The sequence below is a fragment of the Rhamphochromis sp. 'chilingali' genome (assembly GCF_963969265.1).
Source record: "Rhamphochromis sp. 'chilingali' genome assembly, chromosome: 11".
Lineage (NCBI taxonomy): Eukaryota > Metazoa > Chordata > Actinopteri > Cichliformes > Cichlidae > Rhamphochromis > Rhamphochromis sp. 'chilingali'.
Genome location: NC_137938.1, coordinates 9,692,055 through 9,712,898, shown reverse-complemented (window position 1 = coordinate 9,712,898; position 20,844 = coordinate 9,692,055). Strand labels below are relative to the sequence as shown.

The 20,844-nt window shown below is 40.4% G+C and overlaps 1 protein-coding gene and 1 long non-coding RNA gene across 6 annotated transcripts in view; one reads left to right on the top strand and one right to left on the bottom strand.

Moving 5' to 3' along the window:
* Positions 1-15,430, top strand: part of LOC308404993 — a 44,846-nt gene extending 29,416 nt beyond the window's left edge. Inside the window, exons 3-4 of the long non-coding RNA XR_013973245.1 lie at positions 7,129-7,252; positions 15,300-15,430. This is a non-coding gene — a long non-coding RNA (uncharacterized lncRNA). The remainder of the gene's footprint in view (positions 1-7,128; positions 7,253-15,299) is intronic.
* The window catches only part of col14a1a (collagen, type XIV, alpha 1a), a 169,455-nt gene that overhangs the window by 102,791 nt on the left and 45,820 nt on the right, over positions 1-20,844 (bottom strand). For all 5 annotated transcript variants that reach the window (XM_080895344.1, XM_080895342.1, XM_080895343.1 and 2 more), the window contains 16 exons: positions 20,497-20,652; positions 20,206-20,325; positions 19,628-19,792; positions 18,442-18,606; positions 17,897-18,057; positions 16,894-17,023; positions 15,535-15,674; positions 15,276-15,405; positions 13,994-14,133; positions 13,492-13,618; positions 12,605-12,744; positions 9,723-9,855; positions 9,296-9,334; positions 8,114-8,253; positions 5,560-5,692; positions 4,472-4,594 (listed from right to left, as the gene is read on the bottom strand). In XM_080895344.1, coding sequence (XP_080751470.1) covers positions 4,472-4,594; positions 5,560-5,692; positions 8,114-8,253; positions 9,296-9,334; positions 9,723-9,855; positions 12,605-12,744; positions 13,492-13,618; positions 13,994-14,133; positions 15,276-15,405; positions 15,535-15,674; positions 16,894-17,023; positions 17,897-18,057; positions 18,442-18,606; positions 19,628-19,792; positions 20,206-20,325; positions 20,497-20,652 — 2,142 coding nt within the window. The remainder of the gene's footprint in view (positions 1-4,471; positions 4,595-5,559; positions 5,693-8,113; positions 8,254-9,295; positions 9,335-9,722; positions 9,856-12,604; positions 12,745-13,491; positions 13,619-13,993; positions 14,134-15,275; positions 15,406-15,534; positions 15,675-16,893; positions 17,024-17,896; positions 18,058-18,441; positions 18,607-19,627; positions 19,793-20,205; positions 20,326-20,496; positions 20,653-20,844) is intronic.

Sequence of the window (20,844 nt, the reverse complement as noted above, 5' to 3'; positions counted from 1 at the left end):
AATGATAAACGTTTTTGATTTTTTTAAGGCACACGCTACAAACAAGATAAACACAAAGATATGACTCAGCCGACTCAGGAGGGGAAAGCAGTACTCTACTTGGACTGTGTATAGTGTGGGTGGAGCACTGATGACTTCAACTGAGGACACTGTTGGATGGTGGAAGGAATACTTCAAGGAATTCCTTAATCCCACTGACAAGTCTTCTGTAGCGTAAGCAGCGTCTGGAGACAAGGCGGACAACTGATACAGTGGGGCAAAAAAGTATTTAGTCAGCCACCGATTGTGCAAGTTCCCCCACTTAAAATGATGACAGAGGTCAGTAATTTGCACCAGAGGTACACTTCAACTGTGAGAGACAGAATATGAAAAAAAAATCCATGAATCCACATGGTAGGATTTGTAAAGAATTTATTCGTAAATCAGGGTGGAAAATAAGTATTTGGTCACCTCAAACAAGGAAAATCTCTGGCTCTCACAGACCTGTAACGTCTTCTGTAAGAAGCTTTTCTGTCCCCCACTCGTTACCTGTATGAATGGCACCTGTTTGAACTCATCATCTGTATAAAAGACACCTGTCCACAGCCTCAAACAGTCAGACTCCAAACTCCGCCATGGCCAAGACCAAAGAGCTTTCGAAGGACACCAGGAAAAGTATTGTAGACCTGCACCAGACTGGGAAGAGTGAATCTACAATAGGCAAGCAGCTTGGTGTGAAAAAATCAACTGTGGGAGCAATCATCAGAAAATGGAAGACATACAAGACCACTGATAATCTCCCTCGATCTGGGGCTCCACGCAAGATCTCATCCCGTGGGGTCAAAATGATCATGAGAACGGTGAGCAAAGATCCCAGAACCACACGGGGGGACCTGGTGAATGACCTGCAGAGAGCTGGGACCAAAGTAACAAAGGTCACCATCAGTAACACACTACAACGGCAGGGAATCAAATCCCGCAGTGCCAGACGTGTTCCGCTGCTGAAGCCAGTGCATGTCCAGGCCCGTCTGAAGTTTGCCAGAGAGCACATGGATGATACAGCAGAGGATTGGGAGAATGTCATGTGGTCAGATGAAACCAAAGTAGAACTTTTTGGTATAAACTCAACTCGTCGTGTTTGGAGGACGAAGAATACTGAGTTACATCCCAAGAACACCATACCTACTGTGAAGCATGGGGGTGGAAACATCATGCTATGGGGCTGTTTTTCTGCCAAGGGGACAGGACGACTGATCCGTGTTAAGGACAGAATGAATGGGGCCATGTATCGTGAGATTTTGAGCCAAAACCTCCTTCCATCAGTGAGAACTTTGTAGATGAAACGAGGCTGGGTCTTCCAACATGACAATGATCCAAAACACACCGCCCGGGCAACAAAGGAGTGGCTCCGTAAGAAGCATTTGAAAGTCCTGGAGTGGCCTAGCCAGTCTCCAGACCTCAACCCCATAGAAAATCTGTGGCGGGAGTTGAAAGTCTGTGTTGCTCGGCGACAGCCCCAAAACATCACTGCTCTCGAGAAGATCTGCATGGAGGAATGGGCCAAAATACCAGCTACTGTGTGTGCAAACCTGGTAAAGACCTATAGTAAACGTTTGACCTCTGTTATTGCCAACAAAGGTTATGTTACAAAGTATTGAGTTGTATTTTTGTTATTGACCAAATACTTATTTTCCACCCTGATTTACGAATAAATTCTTTACAAATCCTACCATGTGGATTCATGGATTTTTTTTTCACATTCTGTCTCTCACAGTTGAAGTGTACCTCTGGTGCAAATTACTGACCTCTGTCATCATTTTAGGTGGGGGAACTTGCACAATCGGTGGCTGACTAAATACTTTTTTGCCCCACTGTATATCTCCGGGGGTGAGGTCACTGAGGCAGTTAAACAATTTCTTAGTGGCAAGGCTCCTGGGGTGGACGAGGTTCGCCCTGAGTTCCTGAAGGCTCTGGATGTTGTGGGGCTGTCTTGGTTGACGTGCCTCTGCAATGTTGCTTGGAGATCAGAGGAAGTACTTTTGGATTGGCAGACTGGGCTGGTGGTTCTCATCTTCATGAAAGGGGACCGGAGGGTGTGTCCAACTAAAGGGAGATCAAACTCCTCAGCCTGCCCGGGAAAGTCATGGTGCTGAAAACGAGAGTCCGTCCGTCAGTCGAACCTCAGATACCGGAGGAACAAAGCGGTTTTCAGTCGCGAAACACTGGACCGGGTCTTTTAAAGGTTTGCCCAACCAGTCTACGTGCGTTTTGTGGAATTGGAGAAAGCATTCGACTGTGTCCCTCAGGGAGGTGCTTTGGGTGTATGGGGTGTTTGGCTCATTGCTACTGGCAATTCAATCCTTAAACAACCGTTGCAGGAGCTTGGTCCTCCATTCCTTTTGGAGCCAGTTCGAGCATTTGACTAGAATGTCTCTTTGGCATCTACTGGGTGAGGTATTCCACTGGGAGGAGGCCCTGGGGGCAGATCTAGGACACGCTGGACAGATTATATGTGTCAGCTGGCCTGGGAACACCTTAATATTCCCCCTGAAAAGCTGGAGGAGCTGGGCAGGGAGAGGGAGGTCTGGGCTTCTCTGCTTAGGCTGCTGCCCCTGCCTGGCCCAGATAAGTGGAAAAAAAGTGATGGATGGATGGATGGAAGTCAAAACCAACTATTCGAGTATCTTCGAGTAAACTAAGCCTCTAACAGTATAATATTAGAATGACAATAATTCCTTTCTACATTTTAATATAAAATAATGTTTCCCTATATTTCATGTGTCATGAAATATATCAAATGCTTTCAGCATGGATTGAATCAAGACATATAATACACATTTAAGCCCCTGAATGTTGTTTTGGTTTAGCACTATATAAATAAACCTGAATTTAATTATATACACAAACACACGAAGCGATGCCCTCAACTTGACTACTAAATTAAAAACAAAGACATAATAGTAACATTCTGTATTAATGCAGCTTTCCCAGATAACTGCTGCAAAGTGTTTTACAAAATAATAACAACCTTGAATACAGAGATTAAAGATTTAAATTAAAAATGAAACAAATACAATAGAATAAATAAATAAAAACAGATAAATACAGACAGAGTAGCAATTATTTTTACAGCACACAGCCCACTGGAACAATGTGAAGGGAAATAAGCTGTGTGTTTGCATGTGTGCTGTGCATTTTAATCATTTGCTAAACTTAGTGTGTTTATACCTGTATTAAGTATATGGTAGCTGTATAGCTGCGTGTGTGTAGGAAGGCACACACAGACACTTTTCTTCCCTCCATGGCTCTTACCGTGAAAACAGCAGCCTGCTGAAAATTATTTCTCTTCAATACAATTTCCTAAAATCAGCAGTCTGTCCTGCTTAAAGCTGGATCCTCAGAGACACAGTAATTGTGTTTAGATGACTAAAAACAGACATGGAAAGGAAAAATGGAAAAAAAACCTGTTTTGTTTTGGAAAGATGAAACAATTAGAACTAGAGAAGCAGTATGACAGTGAAAATGGGCTTTTGATGATGCCTCAAGACAAAAAATAAATAAATGAGTTAGGGTAACGTCTTATTTTAGTGCCAAATGGTGACATTTGCTTTGAACTTCATTTTAAAAGAAAAACTAAGAAGCCACTATCAGGAAAACCAAAACACCTTGAGAGCCTTTTGTTTTGTCAGACATTATGTGTCTGTCACAGATTTTTCAGTGTTGGGTCCTTAACAATCAGCTATACACGATATAAAACACACACACACACACACACACGCACGCACGCACGCACGCACGCACGCACGCACGCACACGCACGCACGCACGCACGCACGCACACGCACACACACACACACACACACACACACACACACACACACACAGGATACTTTCTTAGGTTCCCCTTGCTAGTACTACGTTTTACTCCCACTTGCCTGTAGAACTGTCTTAATTTCAACAAGATGCTGGAAACGTTCCTCATAGATTTGGGGCTATATTGACATATTGACATGATCAAAATGTTCTCCCACATTTGGTCTGTTTAATTGAGATGGCCATATTCAAGAAACCAGTTTGAGATAATTTGAGCTTTGTGACAGGGGGCGTTAACCTACTGGAAGCAGGAGTGGTCTTCTGCTGCTGTAGCCCATCCGCCTCAAGGTTTCATGTCTTATGTGTGTGCAGATCAGCAGTTCTGAAATGCTTAGACCAGTCCATCTGGCACCAAGATTCATGCCATGCCCAAAGTCACTTAAATCATGTTTCTTATGCATTCTGATGCTCAGCTTGAACTTCAGCAGGTCATCTTGATTTTGTCTACATGCCTAAATGCACTGTTGTTGCCATGTGATTAGCCATACCTAGCAGAGCCCTGAGTGACTGTATATTCCTTTGCTAGACAAAGGAAGGTGAAAAAGAAGGTATATTTAGATAGAATAATAGTAATAAACAGAATGTATGTGTGCGTGTGTGTGTGTGTGTGTGTGTGTACCATAGAGGGGCTGGTAGACGATCTTGTAACCCTCAACAGGAGACCGAGGTGGATCCCACGAGACCCTGAGGCGATTGAACCACTCCTCTGACACACGCAGATTTTCAGGAGGCAAGAGCGGCACTGCCAAAAACAAAGCAAAACCAGAACATAGAAGAGCTTCTAAGAACTGCAGCTGATATTACTAACACATGCTAAAACTTTAACATAAGAACTAATTCACCTAAGTCATCAGTTATAAAGACAATCAACCCAAGGACTTCTAAATAAAAATGATAAAATTAATGTTTAATTATATAAATCTGAAGCTCAGCGCTTATATTCAGCTTGATAGAACAATTGCTGTCCACTGGGACAGTTTTTCATGCTTTCAGCACTTGAGAGTCTTTGAATTTACAAGAGACGCTTTTAGGTGTTACAGGTCTAATATCCAGCCTTGACAGGGCTGAGTGTGAGTTGTGCACTTCCACATTAGAGAAATAACACATTACTTCAGGAACTGATTTAGGGAATAATATTCATCACTGAAAAAAACACACAAAATCATCTCTTACTGTACACCAGGCTCTGATGCATAATTCTTCAAGCTAAGTAGATTTTTATTTGCATTACAATGACTTATAGTGCTCTCATCTAAAAAGAAGACATGTTTTGTCTGACATTTCAATTCTCTGTGCGATGAGGAGACAGCCACTGCTGGCTCACAAGAGGTAATCTAGAGAATAGTTGAGAAAATCAATTAGACCTGAGCAAAATAATTTAATCGTCTCATTAATGAAAGGCGCTGCAGCAATTATGAGTGGCCTTCATTAAGACAATTAGGAATGCATCAGTATTTGTCGTGGCTTTGATTTATAATCTCCTTCAAGAACGTAAATGAACATGAAATTAATGCAATGCAAATGAAAGCCCTGCTCACAGCGATGAAATTCATTGTCATTAACTTCCAGTATTCTCCTAAACCGGGAGCTGCATCTTTGTGTTGTGAAAAGGGAGAAACGCAGCATTATGGTCAATACAGTAAGCCAGGGATGTGTGTGTGTGTGTGTGTGTGTGCGCTTTGCATTTTGTGTGTTTGTTAGCCTTACATGTGGAACCCATGGCAGATGCACCAAGGCCATCTTGTCCATCGCTGTACACCGGAGTGACTGTCACTTTGTAGCTGGTGTCTGATTGTAAAGGCTCGAGCACTGCTCTCCTCTCACCTCCAGAAACTGACATCTACGATTGCAAACACACACGTGAATGCACACATTCTGGGAACATTTGAATGGGCCACAGGCACACACACACACACACACACACACACACACACACACACACACACACACACACACACACACATATATATATATATATATATATATATATATATATATATATATATATATATATATATAGCACACTGGGTATAGAAACAGCATCTTTGCTCTGCTGGGTTAAAGGGACATTTGGAGGAAGTTTAAGAAGTCTTTTCAATTCAGCTCAGTCAATAAAGTCAGTTGATGGCAAAAGTGGGGCAGGGAATAGCTGAGAAAAACCCCATTACTGCCCCGTCTTCATTTATAACTGTTGAAATATTTCCCTGGATGTTTGCTTGCATCCTAAAAGTACCACTTGGTTTAAATTAGCTCCTTTTTTATCCTCCACCCCCTGTACTCTGAGTATTTCTTCTGCGGCAACAAGCTAATCATGATGAGACTGATAGTTTACAGTATACTTAAAACTTGATAGAGATACACTAAGAATGAGATTCACTGGCTGGCAAAACAATCTCGATAAGTTACACCAAGTGGATTTTATTAAAGGTGCTTTCAGCTACACTGTAGCACACATATTGTTCATCCGCAGCTGTCCTGAAACTGTAGGAGGTCAAAGTTTTCATTACGCAGGGCACTCATGCTCTCAGTCATGTTGGCTTGAGCACTAAAAGTTGAGCATTACGAATTGCTCCTCTAAAAGTGCTTAGAATGATGAAAATTACAGTCATTTGCAGCTCCATAACAACCGTGACTACTGAGATTATGCAACGCAGTTTAAAAGCACACTTTGACTGCTCTGGCATCTAACTGAGGATATCTGTAACTAAACTGTAAGTCATTTGAGCTTGAAAAACTACGTGGCACTGACACAACCAAGTTATTTCAATCTTTCAATAATGAAACTTATGTGCAAGTTCAGTAAGGAAGATTATTCAGTATTCACTCTTCTGCCTGCATTCCTGGGTGTTTGGGCTGCTAGTCTAGTCTTCATATTACTTCATTGTCGGGTCTCCACTGCTTCATCTCTGCCACCACCAGGATTTAGGCCCTGGGTAGGTCCTGTCCTACTTTGTATCACTTTTGGACTATGCTCTGCTAATGTAGCTTCCTCGGAGTCTAATTGCTGAAAATTTTATTACTATGAATTAAGTTCAGTTCTTTCAAATTTTCTCTCCTCATTGAAAACTGTCAGGACTAAAAACTCCTGTTAACTGATATTATAAATAGCAATAGGTGTGAACTGCATCATCCATGTACAGTTGTGAATGTCTTGTATTACCTGGTCTTCATCTTTTCTGGACCCTATTGGATTACAGTTATTCTTTACAATTTACTGTTTGTGTTTATCTCATTTTTGCACGTCCTGCCTTCTTGGTCTTCAACTTCTACACCAAGACGTGACATGAGTGTTGAAACAAGGCTATTCAGACCCAAAGGATGGGGAGGAGCTGTCCACTGTGACTTGGGTGCTGAAACACTGTGTCCAAGTGGAGGTGCAGACACACGCGTGCATTTTCAGGTACATAAACAAACAAACAGAGTTTTCTCTCTTTCTCCTTTCATCTGTCTTTCATACACGTCCGCAACAAAACATGCCGAAACTTTGGAAAAGACGTGTGACCTGGAACGGCCCTTGGCCATCAGCCGGCAGACAGGTTTAAGCTTCCTCGCATTTTGTGCAGCTTTTGTTTCTCTTCCCACCTCCCTTTGTTTCTTTTGCTCTTTTCTCTGCTGCCCTCCATCCCCACTCGCAGTGAGGTAAATGGCTGCTGAAAAGATAATGGAATGTCTGCCGGCCTGGCCTGGACTCTCCATCTTCTACGGCTCTGACACCACATTGGGAAATTAAAAGAGGGGAGGGGGAGTGAAGGGAGGCTGGAGGATAGAGAAGAGAAACAGAGAGATAGAGGGACAGAAGAAGAATAAGGGAAAGGCTGACTACTCGTGTGTGTGTGTGTGTGTGTGTGTGTGCGTGTGCGTGTGTGTGTGTGTGTGTGTGTGCATCAGCGATCAGGGTCAGTACATGGCACTGAGCTCAAGGGCTCTTAGAAGAGATAGAGGGATCAAGAACGAGGGGCTAAGTGGCCCGGGACTAAAAGTGTAATCAGTTTTCTGACTGTAGCAGACGACCCAACGCTGACCGCTGTAGGGCCATCCAGTTGGATGGAGGTGGGAAACAACAATAATCTTCCTCCAAAAACAACTTCAGTGTTGTCTATTCCACATAATCAGCATTCACAATTCACCAGGGAGGCAGTTTGTGATGGAGGGCAGCTTTAGAAGCTGCAAACATGTAACCCGGATCTAAAACACCTCTTGAGAGGGAAAAAAAATAATTAAAATCTGGGAACTAACATAAACCCTTAAACCTCCAACTCACAGAGTCCTTGTGATCTCCGCTGAGGCTTGTGTAGGCGACCCTGTAGCTCTCCACGTTGGGGTCTTCCAGCTCCCACGAAGCCTCTAAGCTCTGGGTGGTCTCGTCACTCAGCTGAAGGTTTCTCACAGCCTGACGTGCCGCTGAGACACCACATCACAGATTCGCTGTTACTGTACCAAATTACTCTAGATATTATTTCTCAAAAAATTAGGCTTGGCTCAAACTTTATTTTCTTCACACTGTAAAAATATCAGGGGGAAAAAGCCAGCGTGAAAGTTTCAGTTTCAGCTCGACACACTGTGATTTGGGGTGCTAAAGAAAAGTATTCTCACAAGCACTCACAAAATGCTTTTGTTTAGCTTATATGATGCATCCTTAAAGCACTAACTATGATTTTTTTTCTTCTTTCTTAAACAAAGGCAACCTGCTGGTGTTTAGTCGGCTGCTTTGAACTGTGCTTTTTAGAGGGCCACTTGGATTTTTAAACAAAGCAGATGTGCTGTGTGAAACTTTCTAGGACAGTGGGCAAAAACTTAAGTAAAGGAGACATGTTGCTTTTGTAAGCTTTTGAAGCCACAAGACTCAATTAGCTGTAGTCTGCTTCTAAAACAACAAAAACCCATTCCAGATGGCCTTTGGTCACCTTTGAGAAGCCAGAATCTGAACTCCAGTCTCTGGATGAAGCCAACTTGGTAAACACACTTATATAAATTCAAACTTCTAGGAGAGACTCTTATCAGCATTTCAACTTTCTCTTTAAAATGAACAGTTTCAACATTTCTTTTTCTAATTACTCGGTAATTTTGCTTTTGCTTCTTGAAAATAAATAAGCAACAATGGCCAAAAATCTGCTACAAGGACTAAGAGAACTACGTTTTCACTTTGGCAACATAGGCCTGCACTGGCAGCTAGTGGAGCCTTTCGCATTAAAATGGAAATTGCCTTCCTTGACAGATGCCTTGGCTTGAGCCATGATTAAAATTTGGCCAGTCTCTTTGCAGGGATAGTTTTTCAGAAAAAGTACCAAGTGAAATTAGCCTTCTGTCCACTGGACACATGCTAGCAAAAAAAATTAAAGCAACTGCTTTTAAGTTTCATGGCACAGTTGTACCTAAGACTAGCTGACCTGGTTTTTGCTGACATTTTGAAGCTTTACAGAAAGCCAGCTCAGACGCTTCTTACCTGTGGTTTTGGTAGAAGTTGTTGTTGTCTGTGTGGGCACTGGGGAAATACAAAGAGGACAAATCAGATAATTGGATTCAAACTCTGCTCAACAACTCTTTGTGTCGATAAGTAAGCCAATTAGACAGGAATACGTAACAAATCACTGATGGTAAAATAGATTTTCTTCTCCTGAGATAAGCTGAGACAAACAAATCAATGCAAATGTGTTCATGCAGTGCTTTGCTTTGACTCAGAAATGCTCATTTTCTTATCCTAAATGCACATGTGATTGCACTGATCTGTTATAATAAGCAGACAGCAGTGCTCTATCAGGAGGAATTACATCTCAAGGAAAGCCGTGAGCCTTACTATTGTCAAGTTTAATATTGATTAGATAAAGCAAAAACTCACAGCTCTGTGAGTTAAACAACCTCGTCACACTTACATGTGGTTTGAGTGACAAAGACTGTGTCGCTCTCAGACTTGTCTTTGAATATGGCCGTCAGCATAACTTCATACTCAGTGGAGGGACTGAGGCCGGTCAGTGTGTATCTGTTATCACTTCCACTCAAGACCACCTACAGGAAAGAAACAAACCTCATATTAGATCTGATTTCCAACAGCGCGGTCTCTCCAAACTTTAGAGACGTGATGGCTGATAGTTTCCAAAAATGTCAGATTTGTTGTTCTATAACTTTGTTCAGACAAAACAAAAAATATAGACAGTACTTTCAGCAGTATTGTTACTGAAGCAATTACAGTTAAGTGATAAACTCACTTAAAAACTTTAAGTGATTTGTGTTTTTATTTGCTGCTATATTTGCCAGAACAAGTTGAATCTGAAGAATTTTGTAAGTTCAAATATTGCAAAACAGCAAGAATGTTATCAAACAGTCTGATGATGTTATTAATACTCTAATGAAAAACTCCAGGCTGTCAAATTCCAAGGTCGTGACTGAGTTTTAGGAGAGAAAGCCGCTGAAAACCTAAAATAATAAGTCATCTCATAATTTCTGCAGGTAGAGGGAGAAACAGCAGGAAATGGTAGTGCAGGTGGTAATGAAGCAGGTATGCATGGAGATTACATGTAGTATTTTCATTGTTATGTTGAACAAAACAAAAATAACATGAGCATAAGTCTTACTGGATTACATGTTTCCTATGATATAACTATCACAGGTGTGTGTGGTTTCCTACGAACACAAAATGCTTCCAGTTGGACTTGCTGCATCTGCACTAGTCCAAAGAACCACTACAAATTGTTTTATACAGGAAAAAATCAGACCCCAAGGTACACACAAAGAGGTCAACAAGAGTACAGCACACTTCTACCGAGAGAAACCCTGAAATTAGTATTTGCTCCAGATGGCTCAATAACCAGATTATGCGGAGGTATTTGTTTCTTTGCAAAACCCTCCGAGGTACAGTTGCATGCAGATTTTACCAACGGGGGCAATTTGTGCTTTCCCTGAAGCAAGTGTATTGTTTATGAGTCATTGTCTCCCTTTCCTTTTTACATCTTCTTCCATTTAATGTAAAATTTTCTGTTTTATTTTATTGTTTCCTGAGACTCATGCAGATACGTTTTTGGAAAAAGAAAAGACAACTTAAAAAGAAAGATATCAAATTATCATAAAGTTTTTGTATGGATAACATTTCACTCTGTGCTGTATGCATTATGTCTAATCCCCTCTCAGATGTAACAATACCGAGAAAATCGATGAAGGATGTAAATGTGTGTGTGTGTGTGCCAGCACACGGAGTATGTGGGTGAGAAACAGAGAAAAGCTGCATGTATCCCTTTCTCTAGTCTGGCGGTATTACCAGCCCACCTCTCCAGCTCCCCAGAGTGTTATTTTCAGCTTCGATGACTCTCAGCAAAACACACAAACACACACACAGACACACACTCTAAGGGCTCTATCGCTGCCTTGCAGCTGTCTCTAAACCCCAGATCATAGTAATAAAACACCCTAGCCATTAATTTCTAGATTTATTCAGCCTTTATTTATACTCAACCAAGCCAGAGGTTTTACCAGCTACCGGTAGTGTAGTTAAGCTTCTGTGTAAGTCTATAGGAGACAGACTGCTCTTTATCCATGCGCATGGAGTGGAGCTACTGCTTCCTCTTAAAAAGAGATAATGACTGGACTCCAGGCTAAATGAAATCCATGCAGATTATTTTCTTCAGATGCTTAATAATATGTTTTGTTTGCATAATAACACTGCAAGCTTAACCTTGTGATTCTATGCTGTTGGATGCTTGACTCTTACTGATCTAAAACACATGCAGTACTGTGCAAAAGTCTGAAGCCAGCCTTTATTTCTTTATATTTTGCTACCAAGAAGCCAAACTTTCTTATACATTTTTAAAGATTCCCAAAGAGCTATTAGTACAAAACCTGGGATAAAATATCTTGGGATGGCGTGCAGTCCCAAGATATTTAGGAAACTGAAAAAGTGGCAAAAGAAGAAGTGGTAGGCTGATGAAGAGTATTTGAAAGTCCTGCATTTAACAAATAGGAGAAAATTCATCTGACACAGGACCTGAGAGATGCCTCTGCCACTTCAGCTGACCTGAAGGGCCAGAACTGGGATAAAGAACTGGGATGAAAATGAGAAGCAACAGGTCTGAAATCTTTTGTTCATATTGTCATCAACATGTCAAGGTCAGGAGAGACGTACGTGTATCTGCAACTACAAACAAGTGGAGACTGTGTAATGCTTTGGGAGCTGAATTTTAGCCAGTGATGCAATTATGAGCGCAGAAAAGTACAGTCAGACTTTGATTCACCAGCCAAAGCCATCTGGAAACACTGATTGGCAAACACTTCATTTTTCCACATGACAATGATCCCAAACGCAGACCCAGAGCAGTAAAAATATACTTGATAGCTCTTCATAATAATATCATACTTTTAAGCATTAGTAAGGTATTAGTAAAGTTTTAGCAAGTGTTTAATTCATATTTTATTTATCATCATTCCTCCTTAGTATACTGCTGTGCATGGTGTAGCATGCACTGCTAGTAACTAATAATAATCATAGTAATAATAATATATCTGTATTTACAAATGGCAATGCGGCATAAATAATGAATTAAACGCTTACTAATACCTTAATAATTATTAGTGTGACATTATTGTAAAATGCTACTGTATACTTATACAGAAAAGCCGACAGTGGAGTCTTATCTGTCATGGATTGGTCTCCCCAGAGCCTGGACGTCAACATTACTAAAGTATTTTCCTAACAAAATATAGAAAAAGGAGGATGGCTCAAGACTTTTGCACAGTGCTGTACCTTCTGTATTTTAGTGGAACTAACCTCTTTTGTGTTGCCACCATCGAATGGTGTCCAGGAGAGTCTGTAGAGAATAATGTCACTGGCTGAGTGATCCCAGCTGACCTTAAAGCTGTCCGTGCGGACCTCACTGGAGTGTAGATTCAGAGGACCAGGAACTGGAGCTGAAAGACAGAAAAGCTGAGACTCTTTTTCCCCTCCTTTTTTCTCATGTGTTAATATTCACATAAATTCAATAATATTTTCAATTCTGCCCCGATTACACTGTAAGTTTATGAAACTTTTTTGCTGGGCCAATTTATAACATAACTGTCAGTTCAGCAAAATGTTCTCGGAAAAGCACCGTCGCACCGTTTTGGTGTGAACCTACCGCTTCCCACTCAAACAGCTGAAACGTGCCATTGCATTTTCGTTAGTTCATAAAGCCCCCTTTCTGAAAACTGGTCCATTAAACAAACTTTGCCAGGAGATAAATAAAAAATGCAAACAGTCCTTTTAAAGTGGATAGTTTAATAGTTGCTTGCCAGACGCATTTCTTTGAGCTGACTCAGCGCTGGAGCCCAACTGCTTGTTGCAAAGGGATATTCCAACAAATCAATATCTGTTAGCGTGACGGAATAGTCAGGGACAGTGAAATGACCTTTTAATGTGACTGGGCTATTATGCTGAGGTGTAAATGTGATGGGCAGGTTGCCAAAATAGCAAAAGGACCACTGAGGGTAATAAAATTCACCACTGTTTGGCACTATAAGAGAAATGGTTTGCCTTTTAATGATATTGATAGAACTATTTTCTGGAGATTGAGGCTAAATTGTCCTCAACAGAGATGTTGGGAAACAAGAATACAGAAAACAAAAATTTGTTCTCCACTGGTGACGGCGACTCGCAAAAGTCAAAAGCCAGTTTCTTACTGGTGGTGAACGCATCGGTGAGCGGTTCTGATTCGCCCTCGTTGTACAGGGCAAAAATTGCCACTGAGTACTCCGTCAAAGACGTCAGCTCACCGAGGTCATAAGAACTCACTGAACCAACCTCCACCTGCAGGAAACACAGAGAAACATCATGTAGCCACAGACAAACCCACTGCTATGCCTCTTAAACAGAGAACAAGATAAACACTACTAACTTGAAAGACAGCAAGTCTACTAAGACTCAATGTAGGGATATTTTTCAAGTCTTCATCTATGATATTCATAACACAGAACATTTCCAGAAGACTAAGCTTTATCAGTATCGTAAACTGCAGTATCTGTAAATTTTCCATTCATATGATTATTGTTAGGCTTTTAGCCCTTTATTATTCGACTGTTCATCCCTTTCTCATTTCTTTTTTTCTAATTTCTTATTTAATCTTGGCACTCAGAAACAAAATTCCCAAAACATGAAAGAAAAAAAAAAACGGTCACACGTCACCTCGTCTGTGACTAGTCCGTCTGTCTTGTCCCACATGATGCGGTAACCATTAACTCCACCAGGTGCGGGGTCCCAGCTGATGTGGGCCGAGTTGTGGGTAATGTCAGAAAACTGGAGGTTGCTGGGAGGACTCAGTGGTACTGGAGGGGGAGAGACAGAAAGCTCAGGCTGATCAGGCGTTAAACCCTGGCTGTGAAAAAAAAGGAAGCCCATGCCAAAGACTGAGTCTAACTTTGGAGCAAAAATGAGCATGTGTTCAGCCTTGTATAAAAGTAGTTTTGGTATTTTTTGGACATATTAACTGCTTGTGGTGTGATTTCTTTTTACCTCACCCATTTAAATTAATATTAAGTATAAAGCTGTTGGTGATGGGTGGGTGCTGCTAGCTGCTTGTTAGGCTTCATGTGAACTAATCAGGTTCCACCTTTAAGCAACCGGCATGAGTAACGGGCAGAACAATTACATTCTCTTCCACTAGAGGGCAATACAACTACCATCTAGTAGTAGTTGTACTGCCACTAGCAGTTGGGTTGCCAACTGCCAGTGAAAACAGAAGAAGGCAAAGACGAAATTACGTAATAGTCATGCCGTGAGTGAGACGACACAGCCAGATAGTAGTCGATAAATATTTGAAAAGCAAAAGTAGTCAATCTGACCCGGGTCATGGAGAAGGCCCTAGCATGAGTAGTGGTCAGAAGAAAGAAAAAATGGTATACTGGTGACAAACCGAGCCAATTCCACTATTCCTGGTGCACGAGGAAAAATTATAAATATGCTTTTTGTGCTGTGTGATTTTTCTAATGTGAAATATGTGCCGTGGCTCCAAATGGTTGGAAAACAATGAAGTAGTCTGCGTACACGGAGTGGACATGGTATGGACGTCTGTTCACAATGATTAAGTGACTAAATTAGACATCAGTCAAAGACACTTGGATTTAATTTCTTTATTACAATAAATAGGCAAATTTTTCTTATTTTGTAAGAGACAATCAGAGCAGACTATTATCATATGTGGAAAGAAGGTCAGCTGTCTACAGTTATTGCCGCATAACAACTATGAGCTTTGACCTTGGAGAAAACATCACTGTTTCAGCCATTTTTACCAGCTTCATGAGAACCAGTCTGAGTTTTTGAGATTAAGGACACTTTTTATGAAGAACACATATGATCCAGTTTTCTCTTTTACAATGTTTGAATGTCTGACTATTGGGTTATTTGAATTTTTATTAATTTTAATAAAAAAGGCTAAGAATTAAAAACTGTTTGGGTGTGCATTACTCACATGTGGTTTCCTGGTTTGTAACAGGTTCACTGGCCTCCTCGCCGAACATGGCATAAACAGTGACGGTGTATTCGGTGTGAGGGATCAACCCATCCAGCTCCAGCTCCGTCACTGCATCTGACACCCTTATCTAGGGACAAAAAGAAACTTCAGGATTTAAAACAAAACTTTGGCTGTCATGTTAGCAAATTCCAGGTTTACAACTTTGAACTAAATAAACAATTCATCCTCCCCTTATTTTATTATTTTTTGTTACTACCTCTTTCTCATCCAAGTCATCTGTCAGAGGTGCATAAAGCAGCATGTAGCCAGAGACTCCATCCGCACTGTTCCATTTTATTTTCATGGTGTTGTGACTCACATCAAACAGCTGGAGGCCGGTGACTGTGGGAAGAGCCACTACATGCATACACACACAGCATACACACACATCGCGACACAGCAAACAACTAAATAACATGGCAAATTTCAATAAAGGAGGAATCACATGAATGTATTTTTGTAATAACTATAAACATCAGGGTATACTGCTTAAGGTGGATTTGACCTTTAAGCATAAAATTCTTTATTGCTGTATTAGTTACTGCTGTGCAAAGTATTGAGCCAACCATATATTTTTAATATATATTAATATATTTATCCAAGCTTTCCAGCTTTCTTCTTTAAGACATCTTCAAGTTCTCTCCAGGCTTCTCGAAGGACATTCAAAGCTCTTCTTTCCATCTGTCAGAGGTATTTAAATGATGTTGTATGTCCCTCTGACAGATTATTATTATCTGACGAGATGTTCAAATACTGCTTCAACAATGTTGACGTCTGGGCTCTGGGAAGGCCAATCCATGACAGATAGTACTCCACTGTGGAGTATATATAAGAATACAGTAGCATTTTACAATAATGTCACACTATTAAGCTTTATTAATATTATTAGTAAGATATTAGCAAGTACTTAATTCATCATTCATATTGGAATGATGATATGATATATAAATGATGAATTAAGAACTTGCTAAAGCTTTACTAATACCTTAATAATGTGATATTATTATGAAGTCCTTACAAGCATATTTTTTTACTGCTTTGGCAGTGTGTTTGGGATCATTGTCATGTGGGAAAATGAAGCCTTTGCCAATCAGTCTGTCCAGATTGTATTTCATGGTGAACAAAAATCTGACTGTGGATTTCTGCATTAATAATTGTATCAGTTTTGACAAGATCTCCAACATCGCTGAAATGCAGTGAAAAAGCAACCGAAATGCATCTCTAAGGTCCTGTGCTGGACATTTTCCTTTTTCGTACTCACATGAACTTCAGATACTGTTAATCTGCTTTACTTTCTTTCTATAGTTTTAGATAGAAAGATAGAAAAACTTTGAAAGACCTATAGAGAGCCTGGAGAGTTATTCTTCAAGACTGAACCCTTTTTAAAAAATGATAGGAAAACTCCTTGGAAGCAGAATATAAAGAAATAGCTCAAGACTTTTGCACAGCACTGTAAGTGCATTTTCAATATGTCTGGCTTCTGCAGCTGTAACTTTTTAAGCCATTGTTATTAAATTGTGTTCTGAGTGTGGAGCCTTATAAGCACACTTATGTGTGTTTGCAAGAATAAACTTACGCGTTGTTTCTGATCCTCTCAGAGCTGCACTCGCCTTGTTTGCATACACAGCAAACACCGCCAGTTGGTACTCAGTGAGGGAGCTAAGATGCTGTAACACCACTGAAGACTCACTCCCGACCACTACAGCCTGCAGGGGTGCAGGAGGGTCAGTCAGGGAAGTAAGAGAATATGAAAGATGGAAAAGAAGGTGTGAAGAGTAGGAGGGGATAGAATGGCATGAAAAATGGTAATTGAGGCAATAAATAGGGAGACATAAAAATGAAAAACAGAAGTGAGGAAAGCGAGATAAAACCAGGAAAGAAAGGAGAGATTGGAAGAGAATGGGAAAGGAAGAAGGAAACAATCGATTTATTGAATGGGATAAAGCACAAACGCTTAAAACTTGAAGAATATTTTTCTTTTTCATTGTGAACTAAAAGGATGACAGTTGTGATAAAGATTAGGCCCACGGTGAGCCAGCTGGAAAGGTCTCTTTACATGAGGCTCCAGAACATCTGGTCTCTGTAAACCCAGCTAAGTGAGAGATTTAATGGCTTCTGTGGTCAAATGTTCTGGAAAAATCAAGCAGGTGCCTGGTTCCAGCAACAGTATCATTTCTAGTGAGCCGTCATAACCTGCAAAGATATTCTGGGGAGAAGTGAATAGAGAGATGAAAGTGAGAGGTATGGATGGGCGATAGCACTGACGCCTCGAGGAAAAACTGATCTCAAACTATAAACCTGCCCGATCCTTGATAACTCCCCCTGGTGTCATAAATATTATGGAAAAGTACATTTTGCCCACCTCACACTCCTACTGACTGTAGGATTTTTTAGCTGCTGCTTATCCTTCAGCACATCTGTATCCAAAGCTGAACAGAGTGAGAGAGTCATGTCCATGGAATAAAATGGATATTTCTTGATTTTATGTTGTGATAAATATATCACGACATAAAATATGTTGACTTCCTCAGCTCTGGCTGGTTTGATGTGTGGTTTTCAGCAAATAATACACTATTTACCTCCTGTGGATCTCCTGGGTCTCTTCCCTGAGTGGGATAATAAACAACTCTGTATTTCTCTACATTTCCGGGGGCATGGCTCCATGAAACCCGAAAGCTTTGGGCCGTGATGTCTGATGTCACTAGGTTAAGTGGCATTCCCGTTGTCTCTGGTATATGTTCTGAAAGACAAAAAGGACAGGCCAACAGGCTGCCTCAGATTGGATATAACTTTGAAGTGCAAATCCCATTAAGTCAGATCAAATGAACATTTGATCTGACTTAATAGTGTCCTGTTAAACAGTTCCTATAGGCCATCGAACTTTTTTTTTTTTTTTTACATACACAAGGTTTGATTCATAGTAAACAAATTTACTTTGTAACTAGACTTTAACTCTGACTTTTTATCATTTGGTCATTTATTGATACACAACTAGTCAAAGTGAGGATACTATTTGTTTAACAACTCTTTTCCTTTATGCTTTACTCCTCATGACACAGAGTTCCTACTAGTATTCTTGTTTGCATGTTAGTAAGGTTTCTTCAGTTTTCCAATTTGCTCTTACTCTGCTTGATGTCTTTGTCCTGCTGCTCCACCTGTTTGCACACTGTTTTTGTTAGCCCCCCTACAATAGAGCTCATGATGTTAAAGTCAGCCACATTGTAGACGTGATTGCTCTCCGGTTGTGAGGCGATGGAGCGCAGCTCATTCTCGTCAGCATTCTTTACACCTGGAAAAATACATGAGTACTCACATGAGTACAGTATCCACATGAATACACAAAAAAGAATGGCAAGTCCTGTCAAAAGCATGACAAACCAACTGATGCCAATTCAACGCTAAATCTATAAAAAGGTTGCCCAATAATTAGAAGCCTTGATGGGAAATGTGCAAAAATATGAAAAAGTGAGTCTTGCATCTGGACAAATAATGAGGCTTAAGTATGCCTCAATGTTGCATTGGATTATAAAATTAGAAAAAAACAAGGAAACATTTAACTGGGAGATTTGTCAGGGGAAACACTAGAGTCTCTCTTGTCCTTTCTCTATAGCGATGATGAAATGAACCAAAAATTTCAGATTCAGCAACTTTTAGTTCAAATCTTGAGTAATTTGTCATAACTGTGCCTTTTCTCCCTGTTTCCCTTCCTTAGTAATGACTTCTTGACAGCCACCATTTCAAAGTGACCATTAATGATGAGGTTACAGTGAACACTAGATGGATCTGTTGAAGGGCTGTCTTTTTTTTGTTTTGTTTTGTTTTTTTTTTAGCCCTGCCACTTCTTTTTAAAATGCGCAAGTACAAGAACAGGATTGCAACTGAATGAAAAAGCACCCAATGTCCAAAGAAAAAAACTTTAATGGACCAGAAAGCCTGGAGACCTACTGCTCATAAACACAAAAAGAAAAACAAACCTGGCTACTTGGAATCACAATATAACGATATATGGGGTGAATCAATACTTTTACTGCTCTAAGTACCAATTATTTTGTTGTGTTTTTGAGTAGCGGCAGCATGCATTTTAATATAACAAATGCACCTTAGTAACCAAGCTAGCTAGCTAACCAGCCTTAGCTAACAACACCTTTCTGCCACATATTTTCATGTAAATCATGTCCAGAATGAAAAATAAAAACAAAAAAGTTGACACTAGCTAGAATGTTAAGCTCCAGCCTTAAAAACAGTAGTCCAAAAACTAAGGTCTGCCACTGTGGAGATAAGTTAAAAATATGATCTGTAGTTTATCTCACCGATAGCAAACAGTTCAACACCAGCATTTCTCAGTTCCTCTGCTGGTGGTATAACATCATCTTGGGACTTTCCATCGGTGATCAGGATCCCAATCTTGGGTATTCCAGGCCTTGCACCAGATTCAGGCTTGAAACAGTTCTCAAAGATAAAAGTCAGTGCAAGACCTGTGAAAAAAAAGAGTAGAGAGTAAAAAGGATAGTAAGTGAAGAAGGATTAATCAGGTAGCTGTAAGGTGGCATACTTGATGACACAGTAATATAAATTTTATACATATACATATATATATATATATATATATATATATATATATATATATATATGTGTGTGTGTGTGTGTGTGTGTGTGTGTGTGTGTGTGTGTGTGTGTGCGTGTGTGTGTGTGTGTGTGTGTGCGTGTGCGTGTGTGTATTCAAAAATATTCAGCAAAGATAAGTAAAAATAGCAATAGAATAACAGTAGTGTGTGAAAGTAGCGATCATAACAGGACTTTTAAAAAGACAATTGGGAAGAGAATGGCAAGGAAGAACTTTTTAATCTACTATTGTAAAACAAAAGTCAAAATCACAGAGGGTCAGTACCTGTGAGGGTGTTTCCTCCTTTGTAGGGCAGGTTCCTGACAGCATCAACGACTGCATCTTTAGTTGAGAAAGCATTTAAATGCCACTCAATCCTGGGATCGCCACTGTACTGTGCGAGACCTGATAAATGAACAACATGACACAATTACACACAGCTTGTCATTTCCTAGTAATATTCACTCAAACTTGAACTAATTCGATAGACGAAAACAACTTAATTCATGGCTAAAACAGCCATATTGGTCCCATGGTGAACCCATCTGTTCAAGAAGGAAAGAAGCCAGGACCCACCTATCCTTGTTTTATCAATGCCAACATCAAAGGCATTGACCAGGTTTTCCAAGAACATACGGACCAGCCTGAAGTTTAGTCGGCCAATACTCCAGGAGCCGTCCACCAGGATCACAATATCCGCAATAGCCTCAGTGTGACACACAAACTGGTCAACTGAAAAAAAGGAGGAAGGGAGAAAGACTAGTAATTAAAGAAAACGATAATACCACTAAATCCACATTATTTTTATTTTCAATGTGCAATGTGTGTCCAATGTTTTTTATGTTGCATTCTGACCCTACCATCTGCATGTCACTTGAGGCTCATCAGACCAGGGAACATTTTTCAGTCTTCTATTGTCCAGAT